At 45.1% G+C, this 17010-nt stretch overlaps 1 protein-coding gene across 1 annotated transcript; it reads right to left on the bottom strand.

Annotated features, from left to right (window-relative positions):
• Window positions 1–2317: 2317 nt before the first annotated feature.
• LOC118085695 (acetylserotonin O-methyltransferase) lies at window positions 2318–16134 on the bottom strand. The gene is made up of 9 exons (XM_060273418.2): window positions 16020–16134; window positions 15018–15212; window positions 13256–13430; window positions 12187–12316; window positions 8494–8562; window positions 7559–7677; window positions 5811–5951; window positions 4450–4572; window positions 2318–2597 (listed from the first exon to the last, which is right to left on the bottom strand). Exons 2-9 carry the CDS (start codon window positions 15087–15089, stop codon window positions 2389–2391), a joined length of 1038 nt encoding a protein of 345 aa, XP_060129401.2. The 5' UTR covers window positions 15090–15212; window positions 16020–16134; the 3' UTR covers window positions 2318–2388.
• Between the last annotated feature and the right edge of the window lie 876 nt (window positions 16135–17010).

Below are 17010 nucleotides of genomic sequence, written 5' to 3' on the forward strand. Positions count from 1 at the left end.
GGCTATCATATCACCCCTTAACCTTCTCTTCTCCAGGCTAAACATACCCAGCTCCCTAAGCCGTTCCTCATAAGGCATCGTTTCCAGGCCTTTGACCATTTTGGTTGCCCTCCTCTGGACACGTTCCAGCTTGTCAGTATCCTTCTTGAACTGTGGTGCCCAGAACTGGACACAGTACTCCAGGTGAGGTCTGACCAGAGCAGAATACAGTGGTACTATTACTTCCCTTGATCTAGATGCTATACTCCTATTGATGCAGCCCAGACTTGCATTGGCTTTTTTAGCTGCTGCATCACACTGCTGACTCATGTCAAGTTTGTGGTCTACCAAGACTCCTAGATCCTTTTCACATGTACTGCTCTCAAGCCAGGCGTCTCCCATCCTGTATTTGTGCCTTTCATTTTTTTTGCCCAAGTGTAGTACTTTACATTTTTCCTTGTTAAAATTCATCTTGTTTGCTTTGGCCCAGTTGTCTAATCTGTTAAGGTCATTCTGAAGTGTGATCCTGTCCTCTGGGGTGTTAGCCACCCCTCCCAATTTGGTGTCATCTGCAAACTTGCTCAGGATGCCCTCAAGCCCATCATCCAAGTCATTGATAAAGATGTTGAACAAGACTGGGCCCAAGACTGTGGCACCCCACTAGTCACTACTCTCCAGGATGAGGAGGAGCCATTGATGAGCACCCTTTGGCTTCGGTCAGTCAGCCAGTTAGAAATCCACTGAATGGTAGCATTGTCTAGCCCGCATTTTACCAGCTTCTTTACAAGAATATCATGGGGCACCTTGTCAAAGGCCTTGCTGAAATCAAGATAGGCTACATCCACAGCGTTCCCTTCATCTACCAGGCTTGTAATTCTGTCAAAAAAGGAGATCAGATTAGTCTGAGATGACTTATTTTTCAGAAACCCATGCTGACTTTTAGTGATCACAGAGTTTCTTTCTAGGTGCTCACAGACTGCTTGCTTAATGATCTGCTCTAGAATCTTTCCTGGTATTGATGTCAGGCTGACTGGGCGGTAATTGTTTGGGTCCTCTCTTTTCCCCTTTTTGAAAATAGGGACAACATTTGCCCTCCTCCAGTCTGCTGGTACTTCGCCTGTTCTCCAGGAATTTTCAAAGATTATTGCCAGTGGTTCTGAAATCACCTCTGCCAGTTCTTTTAATACTCTTGGATGTAGTTCATCTGGCCCTGGAGACTTGAATACATCTAAACTAGCCAAGTAATCTTGTACTACCTCCTTACTTATTCTGGGCTGTGTTTCCCCTGCTGAATCAGCTGCTCCATATTCTTCAGGTCGGGCATTGTTTTCTTTTTTGGAGAAGACTGAGGCAAAGAAGGCATTGAGGAGTTCTGCCCTTTCTCTGTCCCCTGTTTGCATTTCACCATCTTCTCCTCTAAGTGACCCCACTGTTTCCTTGTTCTTCCTTTTGCTACGGACATACCCATAAAAGCCCTTTTTGTAATTCACCGGTATTGTAGGAAATATCTGTCTGTCATATAATTTGTGAAAATTAATAGAAGCACATCAAGAATTTTACTTGGGAACAATGTTTTTCTAAGTACACTCTGTAACACTCTCACTCTTTTTAAACTTTTTATTTGTTTGATTCCTGATTACTTCTGTCATCTTTGCAAGTTCCAATTACTCAAATAGTTTTATCTGCCATTCCTCCTTCATTGAAATTTTCTTTCCCTTCCAGTTTTTGGCAATCAACATTCTCGCAGCTGTTGTTGCATATAAAAATGCCCTCCTCTTATCACTTGGGATGTCTGTTGACAAAATGCCTAGAAGGAAAGCTTTCTGGGTTTTGTTTTGTTTTGCAAATGTTTGTTTGAACATTTTTTAAAGCTCCTCATAGATGGTATCCGAAAAGTTTTTAATTTTTTTACAGCCCCACCACATGTGGTACATTGTTAACCCTCAGCTTGTTTGCACCTCCAGCATAGATTTGAATTTGTTTTGTACATTTTTGCCAATTTGCTGGGGGTCATGTACCACCTATAAAACATCTTCATGAAATTTTCCTTTAATGTATAACAAGCAGTGAACTTTAGATCTTTATTCCATAATTTTCCCCAAGCTGCCGTCTGAATGGTGTTACCTGTCATTTAAGATGGCTATTACTGTTAATCTTTTTGTCCCTTGAAAAGACTAAATGGAAAGATTAGCAAACATTCTGGAATTAAACAACGGCACTTCAAAAGAGTATCTTGATATTCAAACCCTACTGCAAGGGACCTTGGAGTTTGTGAAATAAAAAGTGTCATTTTTTGGTGTTTTGAAATAAACTGGTGTCTACAGCTGAAAGATAAATGGATGATATAACAACAAGTTTTATTGTTCTAGCATTCTCTGGACAATGGACATGAATGATGCAGGGAAAACATTATTTTCTTCCTAAAATGGCATCATAGAGTTGGCATTTCTTTAGCTGAATCTCCTTGAAGCCAGCAGCACTGAGGAGCACATTGTACTCTGAAGGGGTTCGCTCCTTTCCTTCAGTAAGAAGCAGCATCAGCATGGATTGTAGGTGTGCTTCCAATGGCCCACTTCTGTCCTCGTTGAGAACTATTTCCACCACTAACACTCCACCACCTGTTTCAAAATATATTTCATTAAGTTAGGGAAATGAAAGATATACCATTATTTCTTTCAAGACGGCGTGTTCAAAGAGCTCAGCTTCATCTTTCCAAGCATCCTGGAATCAGAAGCTCAAGTCAAACGAAAAGTAGTTTAACCTGAGTTCCTACTGTATAAAAATGGAAGATCTATGTGGCAACCAAAACAGGCTGCAAATTATAATTCATAAAATGTTCTTCTCCCCACCGCTTTCGCTCCAGTAGTCTGCCTGAAATGTGCTCAGCATGCAGCAATTTCCATAGTCCCTGAATTTTGATAATGCAAATTGCTACAACTATTCACCTTGAATGGGCAGGGGTGGCACAAACGAAACAGGAACTTTGTTACCGTGAGAAAAACCAACAACAATAGAACCTTAACAGCACAAACTTCATTCCCTGATACAGAAGTGACATTCTAGTCAGATCTCGGTGGAAGTGCTCTTTTATAAGAGAAAGAATGCACTTATGCAGGAAATGCTAAGATTTGTAGTTCGAGCTACAGAGGGAGACATGATGCCTTTCTATGGTCTATAATGACACTCTCTCCAGAGTGGCTGGGGAAACCTAGCCAGATGGGCAGGGTATAAATAATAAAATCATCATCATCATCATCATCGTCATCGTCATCGTCATCGTCATCAACTACAAGTCCCAGATCTTCTTATTGGTACTGTATTTTCTTATCCTGAGCAGGAGCAGCCAATGGACTATAGTTGCAGACTGGAAGCAGGATGGAGCGTCAAGCACCAGAAAATAATCAGAAGCATTGAGATCTCACTGTAGGTGCCAATGTGTCTGCTAGAATTTACAGACCCAGAACAGATGAGTTAATGATTGAGTCCTCTGGACTGCTTAGAACAGGGGTAGGCAACCTCAGGCCCGTGGGCCGGATGCGGCTCAATCGCCTTCTAAATCCGGCCCACGGACGGTCCAGGAATCAGCATGTTTTTACATGAGTAGAATGTGTCCTTTTATTTAAAATGCTTCTCTGGGTTATTTTTGGGTCTGGCCTGGTGTTTTTACATGAATAGAATGTGTGCTTTTATTTAAAATGCATCTCTGGGTTATTTCTGGGGCATAGGAATTCGTTCTTTTCCCCAAAAATATAGTCCGGCCCACCACATGGTCTGAGGGAGGGTGGACCAGCCCACGGCTGAAAAAGGTTGCTGACCCCTGGCTTAGAATAACTAGCACTTGAACGTGGCTATCTGTTCCAAGGTCCAAGCCATGATTGCGCACATACACGTTTCCCAACTTTGGGCCAAACTCTACATTTATTTTTGAAAACATTTTGGTCCCACTTTTTCTGTTCACCCAGGACACTCAAAGTACCTACAAATGAAACCCCAGCCTTGCCCCAACCCAAGATGTGTTTTAAAACCTTTCTGTAGGCAATGCATACAGTGAGCTCTGGTTCACTTACAGACCCTCCAAGTGTCCCTATTTTCCAGGAACGACCCTTATTTAGAGAAGCTGTCCCGGTTTCTGATTTAATCCTGGAATGTCCCACTTTTCCTTAGGATGCCCCTATTTTCATTGGAGAAATGTTGGCGGGTATGGAGTTATCCGACCCCTGAACCATTGGAAGGCAATCCTGTATAGGGAAGGGTTTTTTTTAATGTTGAATGTTTTATTATGTTATTATATATGTTGGAAGCTGTCCAGAGTGGCTGGGGCAAGCCAGTAAGATGTGTGGGGTATATATAGTAGAACTATCCTTATGCAATGGGACGTTCCTATTTCCATTGGAGAAATCTTGGAGGGTATGCACTTATTGCCCACCACAGCTGCAATTTTGGCCAGTCCTGCCTTATAAGCACACATACCAGGCTTGCAGGCCTTGTGGAGTTTGGTTAGCAGCTGCACACAATTTTCATCATCCCAGTCATGCAGGACCCTAGCCAAAATATAGAGGTCAGCTTCTGGAATTGGGTCTTTAAAGAAATCCCCTGTAATAAAATGGGTAGATGGTAAATTAAAGCAAGTGGTTCAATTAACTAGCTGAGCTGGTTATAAAGCTGGTGCTAGCAGAATATGTCATTCTTGATTTCTAAGGCTTTTTACACACCATAACTTCAAGGCACATTCAAAGGACATTCTTCCCCTCAAAGAGTTCTGGGTGCCATAGTTTGCTAAGAGTGCTGGGAACTGTAGTTATATAAGGTCATAGAACAAACTACAACTCCCAGGACTCTTTGACTGTTAGAGTGGTAAAAGAGAGATTTAAATGTAAGGCGTGGATATGGCTAGTTATTATCTAACACAAAGGAATTAGCAGAATTCACAGCTCAAAGCACAATCACACTTGGATTTTGTTCTGAATCCATTTTACTCTCTATAGTAGGTGAATAATAAGGTATGGGATGTTTTATGTCTAACCATACCTCCTTTCCTTTCCAAAATGATCTAATGATCAGGGGTGCCAACTTTTGAGGGAACAGGAGTGCCGGCTTGGCCCCAGTGGTGGAGCTTCATGCTCCGGCACCGGGGGTGGAGAGCAGGCGGGGCGGGGCGGGGCAGGGCTGGTGCACGTGTGGCATGCATACTGGGGGTGTGGCGTGCCACCTGCAGGGGCGTGGCGCGCATTCTGGGGGCGTCTCACGCGTTCTGGGGGCAAGGACAGCTGCGATGGCACCCTACCAGGATTGCACTGCCTGGGGCGGCGCACTCCCATCGCCCCCTCTTCCTACGCGCCTGCTTGGCCCCGTGACTGTGGGTGCCCGGGGCTGCGGGTGCCATGCAGCGTGCATGGCCCTGGCACTGAAATTTGTGGGTGCCCAGCCCCTTCATGGGTCATTTTGTGGGTGCTTGGGCACCCAAGGTCCCAGGGAGTTGGCACCTACGCGAGCGAGAATGGAGGGGGCAATATCCGAACATCGCACGTGTGATGTCAAGACATTGGGAGGAGCCGGGGGGGCAGAGCCAAACATGGTGGCAGTGCAGCTTCAATGTCTGGGGGGGGGCTCCTCCTCCTCCTACCACCACGACTGGTTCTCCGCTCCTTCCTCTGGTAGAGGAGGAGAAGGAACTAGTCACTGAATCTCTGCTGTGCTTAGCCGCCTCCTCCTCCTTTGAACATGGGAGAATCCCGGCCCCCTCCCCAAAAATATGGGGGGGGAGGCAAAAGGGCTCAGCCCCTAGGACGTGGCACCCCTGGTAATGACACATCAGAACAAACCACATTTACCCCCATGGAAAGTAATCCGGTGTTCTTCTGGGGATACGAAATGCTTCTTTGCCATTTCCACTATCTTGGGTAAGTCTAAAATGGTCACCGTAGAGTTTGGATACAACGCAATGCATTCTTTAGCCAAGCCGCCGCCACTTCCTTCAAGGGAGAACAAGGAAAAACGAAAATGAAAACTTCTGTGCATCTCAAAGCTTCTTTCAAACACTCCTGTGCAAAATATCAGGGCATCACCTCAGGTAAGTGCCTCTCCAACCATTTAATGGGCAGGGACACATGACGCCACCAGGGATTTGACAGAATTGAACTTGTGCCACAGATTATTCGGGATATAAGCAGATCAAAACATGGAGCGATATTTTGTTATTTATTTATGGCATACATATCCTCCCCTCCATAACACAATATCTTGGAGTAGCATAGAATAGAACATTTCAAAATAGAAACTTAGAAAACTTAGAATCATAGAGTTGGAAGAGACCACAAGGGCCACCCAGTCCAACCCCCTGCCAAGCAGGAAACACCATCAAAGCGTTCTTGACATATGCCTGTCAAGCCTCTGCTTAAAGACCTCCAAGGAAGGAGACTCTACCACACTCCTTGGTAGCAAATTCCACTGCCGAACAGCTCTTACTGTCAGGAAGTTCTTCCTAATGGATAGGTGGAATCTTCTTTCTTGTAGTTTGAATCCAATCTTGTAGTTTGAAAGCAACCCCCCAATTTCTCCTTTGAAATCAATTGATTGGCACTACTAGGGATGTCTCACAGGGATCAGCTTCACTAGGGATTTCCCCATTGACAGCAAAGGGGAGAAGCTCAATTTTAGCAAGCAGTTTTAACGCAAACTGCTCTGTGCTAAATAGAACTACAAGATTAGGATATTGCCATGAGAAAGCAACCACAATTCATTGCATACAAGGAGGGTGGGGAAAAAAGACTGCAGGTAGAATAAGGATAGGCAGAAATGACTAGCAAGGATAACCCTCGATGTCAAGCTTGGGGAGGAGACAGAGCCAGTGTTTCTCAAACTTTGGTCTCCAGCTGTTTTTGGACTACAATTCCCATTATCCCTGACCACTGGTCTTGCTAGCTAGGGATGATGGGAGTTGTAGTCCAAAACCAGCTGAGGGCCCAAGTTTGCGAAATGCTACGTTAGAGTGAACAGATCCAAAACAGATAGAGACAGGTCAAGGAGAAGAACACTGCAAGACAAGAGGATGAACTTGACCAAAAAAATTACAGTGGTATATCGGGTTAAGAACTTAATTCATTCTGGAGGTCCGTTCTTAATCTGAAACTGTTCTTAATCTGAGGTATCACTTTAGCTAAGGGGCCTCCCGCTGCCGCCGTGCCACCGCCGCACGATTTCTGTTCTCATCCTGAAGGAAAGTTATTAACCCAAGGTACTATTTCTGGGTTAGCGGAGTCTGTAACCTGAAGCATCTGTAACCTGAAGCGTCTGTAACCCGAGGTATCACTGTACTCAACATGTCCGGACATATGAAAACAGCTGGGAGGCAAATAGAGTAATATTACCGAACGATGTTTTCAACAGGAGAGCAGAAACAATATGTTCCTTCTTGTTATCACCAATCTTTAGAATTTTTGTGGTCTTGTTTTGAATCTTTTTGCTGTTAATGACTAAACTGTACCAGAATAGGGCACACAATAGGCACCCACTTGATGTTGACAGGCAGAAAAAGAAAAACAGCTGAGGCCTTTTCAACTTGCTCCTGTCTGGAACTCACCTCCCAAATCACAAATGAGTGGGAAGTGAGAAAGATCGAAGGCGGCCATCACATCTCTGCCGCACAGATGCCACTTGGAATTCATGCTGTGCGAGAACATTTTCATCTTGTCCTCTGACCTATTGATTCAAAATGACATTGGCAGGTAAGCAGAAACAATACCCACATGCAGCCTGATTTGCAATTTAGGACTTGACTCTCAATCACACAATCACGCTCTGGGCAAACACCACAAAGCCCCAGTTACTCTGTCAACTGCTGTGCTGGAAGGAATGATTTCAGGAAATTCTTGGCCTGCAGCTATATATGACTTATTGCCACCTTTAGACTGTCATTGTTTTACAGGAGGGACTGAAGAGCGTACTGGGAGATTCAGTTTTATGGAATTAAAATAAAATAAAATGCTCCAGTGCAATAGACCCACTTTAAAAAAGAAACTGATTTTTTTGGGAAATGATGGGGAAATCAGCTGAAATGTGTGGAAGGAATGACCTGATTATCTGGAAGGTGTATGAACAGCCTGCAAGAAAATCAGGAAGGGTGCAGAAAGAATGTTCATTGTCAAACAATATCCCCACAACCAGATTAACAGGAATGCTCCTAACAACCAAAGTGCTCAATAAACGGGTCATCTGCAAGAGCCCCATGGCACCCAGTCCCGTGGTGTCTGGGTCACTGAAGTGCTCTAACCAGTTGCAATTGAAATCCAACCAGAATTGGCCCAGGATGTGCAAATCCCAGGCAAAGGCCACTGAAAACATTATTCCCAGCATTGCTGGAGAAATACTAGAAATGGGGGCAACGGGGGACGTCCAGACTGTATTCACGTTCCCAGACATGTTTCCTACCATTGCACAATTGTTCCATTTGACAAGAAACACCCATTCCCTCAAAGGTAAGAACTCCCACCTCTAAAAAAACAAACCTCCTTTTACCTATAAAGGACATCAAATACATTGTCAGATGGATTGCCAGATATTTTCCCAACTGGGCTTTTTCCTTGCCTGAAACAGAACATTTGTTTTAATTGAGTGAAAATTAGGTAGCATGATGACCAAAGTAATTTCCAGATGTTTCCCACCACCACCTGAAAACAGAATACATTGCACATACAATTACATGTATTGTTTTAAACCAGCTTGGGTTGCCAGCTGTATTTCGACTTTAGTACCCATCATCCCTGACCACTGGTCTTGCAAGAAAGGAAAGGTGGAAATTTTAGTCCAAAACCACAGGGGTGTAGCCAGGATCAAAACTCGGGCCGGGGGGGGGGAGCCATGGTCGTTCAGGGGCGGGGCCACAAAGTGGGAAAGGGATACAGGGCCAGCTGGTCTGACGACATCGTGGCGGCAGCAGCGGCCACTTTGTGCTTCTGGGGCTGGCAGCGTCGGCAGCCACCCTGCTTGGCTGGAGAGGACGGGAGGGTCGGGCAGGCGAGAGGGGGTGGCAGGGCAGGCGAGGGCGAGGCAAGGCACGGCCGCAGTCACGACGGCTCCGAGGCGTTGCTGCATATCAGCATAATATTTCAACCATGTCGTGGGTTCAAGCCCCACCTTGGGGGAAAATTCCTGCATTGCAGGGGGTTGGACTAGATGACCCTTGTGGTACCTTCCGACTACAATTCCATGATTCTATTGATATATTACCATAGTATATGCATCATTCTGCTTTCTTGAATTGTCCTAGGCATAACAGCCAACTCCTAGAGGCCTAGAGGCCTCCCCCCCCCATTACTGGTAAATACTGTATTTGAAAGAGTCATCCCCCCCCATGTTGATGGGCTTTCTATGTGGGGGCTTTTCTGCCCCCCCCCCGTATTTTATTAAGGATGGAAGAGGGAGGGAGGGAAGGAAGAAATAGAGAGAGGGATAACTCACATTTTTGGGTGCCTCTGGGTGACGCTGTGATGCTGGAACTCTGCAGCAAGAGGAAGATACCGGTACGCCTGTACAGGAGCCTTGTAAGCAGCTTTCTCTCTGCTTGATTTACAGCAGGCACGTCCAACAGGTAGATTGTGATCTACCAGTAGATCACTGGATGTCTGCAGGGCTAGCACGTTCACTTAGGCAAGCTAGGCGATGGCCTAGGGCGCTAGAATGTTGGGGGCGCTGCTCAGCCTGCCCCCCCCCAACCCCCGCTGCCGCCCGCCGCCCTCCCACGGCGCGCCTGTGGTGGCTTTCTTTTGTTTTGTTTTCCCTGAGCGTATGGCGCGCCTGTGGCTTCCTTTTGTTTTCTTTCTGAGGCTGCTGGGCTGGGGGCCTGGGAGGAGGTGAGGGGCGGGCTAGGCTAGCAAGGCGACGCATTATTGGCTGGCTGGCGTGATGCTGACGCCCCTCCCTCCTAACTGGCCCGCCCCTCGCCTCCATGCTCCAGCCCTGGAAAACTTTAGCATGTGTGCCGTGCCATCGCCGAACCGGGTCCCCACCGCCACCCGGCCACCACCAGCCCTGGCGCGACTGCGCGGGGGCGCTCGTCGGCTCTCGGTGGCGGGATAATGTGCCGCCTTCGCCGCTGCGCCTGCTGGTCACCCACCCGAGAGGCCCCTAGTCGCCACTATGTGTCCCCCCCCCCAGCCTCGGCGGCCGCGGCTAATAACAGCGAGAGAGGCAGCAGTGCCTCGGTGCCTCTGGAAGAGGGGGAGGGCGCCCGAGAGGAGGTGAGGCTCCGCTCCGCTCCAGCACAGGGCTTGGCTTGCACCCCGGCTCTAAGCGGGCCAGGGCACTTTGCATACACAGGTACACAATCTTTCTCTCACACCGTCGCCCTCCCTGTCCGCTGCCACACTCGGGGGTCCCTGGGAGCAGAGCAGGATGGTTCCCGTCGCCTTCCTTGCAAAACCGTAACGCCTGGGAGCGGGTGGGGTGTGGGGATGTGGGGCGGGCGGGTGTATTTCTTCTCGCCTTGGCTCATTTGACTGTTTAGGATGAACTCATTTGGAACACTGTGCCCCTTCGGTCCTGCGCTGGCAGTTGCTAACAGTTCAGAATATACACTTTGTATGTTCCCTCCAACCTTTAGGAATCTCTGGGAGCAGATTTATATATTGCCTCTTGACACACTTTTATTTTTTTCTATTTTCTATTTTTATTTATGTATTTATTTTATATTTTATTTTTTATTAATTGGGGGGGGCGCCAGAAGGTGATCTCGCCTAGGGCACAAAAAAACCTTAGCACCGGTCCTGGATGTCTGTGGTAGATGACTGCTAGATCACTGGCACCCCTAAAAAAAGCTCACCCAAAATTTTTCCACCTCCCTAAAAAAAGCTGAACTATGACCTGAAGCCCTAAACAAAAATGGGCCTCCCTCCCTCCTAAAAGAAGCTCAACAAGTTTGACCTAAACCCAAAAAACAGGGCTTCCCTTTCTTAAAAAAAACTCAACAGCTTTGACCTGAACCCCCTAAAAGGGGGTAGATCACTCCCAGTTTTTAACTCTGTGAGTAGATCAGAGTCTCTTGGGAGGTGGCCACTCCTGATTTACAGTATACAGATGCAGGAGGAGGTGCAGACTGGAACACCACTGCTTTTTATAAACATCACTGTGTCTATCAAAGCTACAGCCCTCCCTTTTTCTTATTCACTTCCTTTTAGCCTTGCAGAGCCACCTCAGTCAAATTAAATCCTCTGCACCCTCATTAAATCGCCAATAGAACTCTTAATGCGATCCCTGAATGCTCATTAACAACTCCCACTGAAGAACAATAGGGTGAAGTGGTGAGCTATCAAATCTTGCCTGAAGGGGTATTCTGCTCCATTGTCTTAACTGCTTAAGGACTGGTAGCCACTTTGCTTTATTTATTTGATGTGTTTTTGTTACAGCTGTGTTCCCGCCCCGCCCCCAGCAAGCGGAGACCGAGGTGCTCTCGCTAAAGCAAAGCCCTTTCCACTTCAGTTTTTGGAGGGGAAAAGTGCTGGTTATGGTCTGTAAAACACATTAATCTTTTGCTTCTGGGGGGGCAGCTGCCCCCCTGCCCCCCTGCCTACGCCCATGCAAAACCAGCCAGAGACCCAAGTCTGGGTAACACTATTAAACTGTAGCTCTAAAAGTCACAGGGTTTTCCTCCAAACCAGCTTGGATCATAATTGAGAAAAAGAACAACTTAGATGCATTTTAAGCTAACAATGTCTACACCAGGCATCCCCAAACTGCGGCCCTCCAGATGTTTTGGCCTACAACTCCCATGATCCCTAGCTAACAGGACCAGTGGTCGGGGAAGATGGGAATTGTAGTCCAAAACATCTGGAGGGCCGAAGTTTGGGGGTGCCTGGTCTACACAGTCTTAGCTTTATCAAAAAAAAAAATCCTTCCAGTAGCACCTTAGAGACCAACTAAGTTTGTCATGGGTATGAGCTTTCGTGGTATCTGAAGAAGTGTGCATGCACACGAAAGCTCATACCTATGACAAACTTAGTTGGTCTCTAAGGTGCTACTGGAAGGATTTTTTTTTATTTTTTGTTTTGACTACGTCAGACCAACATGGCTACCTACCTGAAATTAGCTTTATCAGTTTCCAGTTGACATCTTGACTTTCCTCATGGCAATCACCTTCCAAAGGAGTTCAGCATTTCATTGCAAAGAGCCATTTTCTACATGAGTAGACAGAGCTAGATACACACACCCTCTTACCTCACTGCATCTGTCAAGTAGTGCAAATTCCGAAATATGATTTCAGAGTAGAACATCATATGATGATACTGAGACTTTGGGCTCGATTCAGCAAGGTAGAGATTGGTAAAATCTGTGCTTCCATAAAGGGCTGGTGGAAGGGAACAAAGAAATCAATGTTTTCACACCCTTGTAGAAGGCAAGTTTTTCTCCCTAACTGTAACTGTGTGAACAAAATGTCTGAAGCAACAACTCACATACAAATAAATTATCTAAAGCCCTGAAAGTAGAAAGATGAAGCCAAGTGAACATCCCTTTCCTCTCCTACACAAACTAATAATTCTTCAGAAAAGAGCAAATCATCAAGTTCATTAGCTATAATTGTGATGACATTTATTTCCATTTCATTTCCTAATGGGTGAGCTCAAAAGCTTATTATTTAAGACTTAGATTTTAGCCAGAGAGTGCTTTGTGATTCAAGGTGCTTCCAGGAAGACCTTTAACAAACATCCTCCTGCATGCTCCTCCATCTTCTGCTATTCTAGAAGAGTCCCAGGTGAAGGGTGCTCAACATTCCTGCCTCTGATCATAACAGTGATTAAGTAATCAAGTGTCATCAGCAATGGTGTTGCCTGCCAAGTGCTGAAGCATTGAGCTACCTCTGCATTTTGTGCTCTAACTTCCTTCAGAAATGTCTGGTTTTCCTTTTTTTTAAAGTCTGGGGGCCCTGCTGGCATGTGTACCCCCTGTGCACCACTTTCATGAGCTCTCCTGGGAAAGACTCCATCTAAAACCCTGAAGTGCCACTGCCGGTCAGAGTTGAGACAATACTGAGCTAGATAGACCAATGGTAGCTTCCCACGTCTCTCGGTTCTTAGGTGTCTCCCTTATTTAGATGGCAATGTGCATGACTTCATTTGCTTCCAGTTATGGTAGACCTGCTCCATTTGGGCATCTGTCCTGAATTTGTGTCCTGATGGCACCATTGTGCACTTTAGCAGATAAGATGGCTGAAAACAGTCGTCTTCAGCTACAAGGGAGTCAGAATTTTGAAACAACTCGAGTTGCTTCCTCCTTCCAATGTGGTTACCTTGGCCGGCTGTCCTCTCCGCTCGCAGGAGCTTTAAGCCCACACAGGCATTCAACAGCCTCTCCATCCCAGTGAAGCTGGTGCCCAGGCGTTCAGCAATAGTTGTAGATGTCATGAGTTTGCCTGATTCCAAAAGCAGGTCAAATACTCCCAACTCAGCAGCAGTAAACATAATCTGGAAATAAATGGGGGGGGGGGGTTTACAAAAGCGAATCCAGGTCATTTACAACAAAGATAAGGAACATGTGGCCATCTACATAGAGTTGGTTAACCCATGGACCTCTGGAAGCTGTTGGGTTCCCCATCAGCCACAGTCTGTATGTAGTCCAATATCTAGAGGGTGTTTGGGTGAAGCCCAATTTGTGGTAGCCATAGGCTGCAATGTGTTTTATCTAGCCCAGGGGTCCCTAAATCCGGCCTGCGGACAGTCCAGGGAATCAGCATGTTTTTAGATGAGTAGAATGTGTCCTTTTATTTAAAATGCATCTCTGGGTTATTTGTGGGACTGCCTGGTGTTTTTAAATGAGTAGAATGTGTCCTTTTATTTAAAATGCATCTCTGGGTTATTTGTGGGGCCTGCCTGGTGTTTTTACATGAGTAGAATGTGTCCTTTTATTTAAAATGCATCTCTGGGTTATTTGTGGGACTGCCTGGTGTTTTTACATGAGTAGAATGTGTCCTTTTATTTAAAATGCATCTCTGGGTTATTTGTGGGGCCTGCCTGGTGTTTTTACATGAGTAGAATGTGTCTTTTTATTTAAAATGCATCTCTGGGTTATTTGTGGGGCATAGGAATTCATTCATTTTTCCGCCTCCAAAATATAGTCTGGCCCCCTACAAGGTCTGAGGGACAGTGGACCGACCCCCTGCTGAAAAAGTTTGCTGACACCTGATCTGGCCTCTCCAAGTCTCATGCATTCCAACATGCATTCCTATTTCTATTTCCCATGTTCAAATCATGCAATAAGAGCAGGAAAATATGTATATATTAATTGCTTCAGTGCTTTGTATACTGGAAGCAGATAATTAACATTGCATCCTTTAAACTGCGATTAAATGGCATTGCAGAAAAAACAAAAATATTGAAATGTGGAATGGAGTTGACCAGGCAGTTGCCCCTCAACTAAATCAAGTGAAATAAAATAAAATAAAATACTTAGCTAACTAAGGTTCTTCTCCCCCCCCCTAACATTAAGCCTGCCTCCCCCCAACATAACTATGCCCATGGAAAAACAGTCTTTTCAAACGTTCCCTCAGATAGTATTACTTAGTTGGAATGCACATTTAATGAAACCTTTAAAAAATGTATTAAATTTTGCTATAATGAACGTGTTCTATCCACACCAACGTTTTCTCAGGGTGCTTCCAGGTGACGTGTTCATTGAACATCCATTCCAATTGTTTTCAGAGAGATTAGGTGGTAGTATGTCAAATAAAATGTTATCACTTTACTTATTGCAAAAAGTCCATCCTTGGGGGGGGGGAGTGGGATTGTTGTGCAAAACCTCCCAATGAGTCAGCTGTAATTGTGTAACCTGCATTTGCTGGTATTTTACTTGAACCCCACCCCAAAATAGTAATAGTCTGGAAGTGCCTTCACTTTATGTTACCAGAAAGAGAAACATCAAAACTGGGCCAAGTTTCAAAACGGGAAGCAAACATGTTCAGAAAAGACAGGAATTTTAATTACACCACATATCCATACATATGTAGAAAATCCTTGAAAGTTTCATTATTCATAGACGTTACCCGCAGATCATACCTTTGAGACTAGGCATCCATACTTGTATTGAAGCAGGGGCCTATTAGATTCAATATCTTCTGTAGAGTCCATTGGTCTTCAATGCTCTTGTCAGACCCACAGAAGTCTTCCTCTGCTGTTTAGACCACTCAGTGCCACACCAAGGCTTGCAATATTGCTGTGCTGTATTCGCTGAACGTATCAACAGATCCTTAGCTGGAATCAAAGCAGACTCTTTGGTTACTTGATTAGCTTCCTTGGCTGGATCATAAATACCAAAATTTATTTTATGTGGAACTGAATTTGTTTCTTTATTTAGTTATTTTTATACCACCCTTGAATCATATTTCCAGGGTGGTTTACAAAAGAAAAGAGTAGCACAACAGAAATGTTAACACAAACGCTACACCCACATATTGACAACATATGCCCTCGCTAACGCTAAAATATATGCTTGCACCAGCCTCCAGGGAGTACAAAAAATATTATGCTTCCCACAGAGCGATGCCTCTATGATGCTTAAGATATTGGCATTATTATTACTATTTAAAGAAACATAACACTTCTGTTGAGCAGCAAACATTTATAAGTACATGGATGGTATTCCCAGGGGCAGGGAGAAGGGGGAACACAATAAAAATCACCCCTCTTAACAGTATCAAAACTAATATATTTAAAAAGCAGCATATTTCGGTGCATGCATATTGCAACATATATGCAAGCTAAATGAAACAGCTCAGTTAATAACCTCCCATAAACTTTGGTCTGCAACAGGTAAGTCAGCCTTCACCTACCTGGAGACTACAACTTGCATTAGCTCCAGTCACCATTGCTGCAATGATTGGGGTTGATGGGAGTTAGAGTCCAAAATACCTGGAGGGCACTAGGTTAGCAAAGACTGCCTGTAAATTGCATGCAATATGCTAGCAAGGGATTACCTTTCCTCTGTGCCCTTTAATTTCTTCCCATTGCATTTCCATACTACCATTTTGCTGCTTTGCTACTATCACTATCCCATTTTACCTGTGTTGGGACTCCAGTGAAGAAGTGGCAAAGCCTACATACATCGCGGAGAGCAAGGCTTATAACCTCTACACAGAGCAAAGTTCAATTACATATCTAAACTCTTCATCTTCACGTGAGAGCAAGTGGCCTTCCTTTCTGCTTTCCTTTTGATAATTTGACAGCAAGGGATTTTCTTTTGTTTGAAATCCTTTTCGCAAACTGTTTTATTGCTTGTTCTTAAACCCCTTCTCCATCCCCAAGCAATCCATTATTTTGCAATAAGCAAAATACCCTCTCATTATGATGGCTCTGTGTGTGTACAGTACTCGATTGTGGGAGCTGGCCCTACTATATGCAAGCCCATTTTGACGCTATTGAAAGGAGAAGCAGTTAGCAAATTTATTATTATTATTATTATTATTATTATTATTATTATTATTATTTATACCCCGCCCATCTGGCTGGGTTTACCCCGCCACTCTGGGCGACTTCCAACAAATACCAAAATACATTAAAATATCACAGATTAAAAACTTCCCTAAACAGGGCTGCCTTTAGATGTTTTCTAAATGTCAGGTAGTTGTTTATCTCCTTGACCTCCGATGAAAGGGCGTTCCACAGGGTGGGCACCACTACTGAGAAGGCCCTCTGCCTGGTTCCCTGTAGCTTTGCTTCTCGCAGTGAGGGAACCGCCAGAAGGCCCTTGGCGCTGGATCTCAGTGTCTCTCTGGATCTCAGGGCTGAACAATGGGGGTGGAGACGCTCCTTCAGGTATATAGGACTAAGGCCGTTTAGGGCTTTAAAGGTCAGCACCAACACTTTGAATTGTGCTCGGAAATGTACTGGGAGCCAATCTTAGGACCGGTGTTATGTGGTCTCGCCAGCCGCTCCCAGTCACCAGTCTAGCTGCCGCATTCTGGATTAATTGCAGTTTCCCGGTCACCTTCAAAGGTAGCCCCATGTTTAATTTAATTATTATTCATAGTGGTTTTAACTGCTAAGGAGAGGA

Source organism: Zootoca vivipara, chromosome 4, assembly GCF_965207765.1.
Source record: "Zootoca vivipara chromosome 4, rZooViv2.hap1.1, whole genome shotgun sequence".
Taxonomy (NCBI): domain Eukaryota; kingdom Metazoa; phylum Chordata; class Lepidosauria; order Squamata; family Lacertidae; genus Zootoca; species Zootoca vivipara.

Bases quoted from the DNA above. Each gene is read 5' to 3' on its own strand.
- LOC118085695 (XM_060273418.2), bottom strand. From the start codon at position 15,089: ATGGACTCTACAGAAGATATTGAATCTAATAGGCCCCTGCTTCAATAC. The intron at 4,573-5,810 runs GTAAATGTGGTT...ATTTTATTACAG, and splicing joins CCGGATTACTTTCCATGGGG to GGGATTTCTTTAAAGACCCA. The intron at 2,598-4,449 runs GTATGTGTGCTT...ATTTTGAAACAG, and splicing joins CCACAAGGCCTGCAAGCCTG to GTGGTGGAGTGTTAGTGGTG.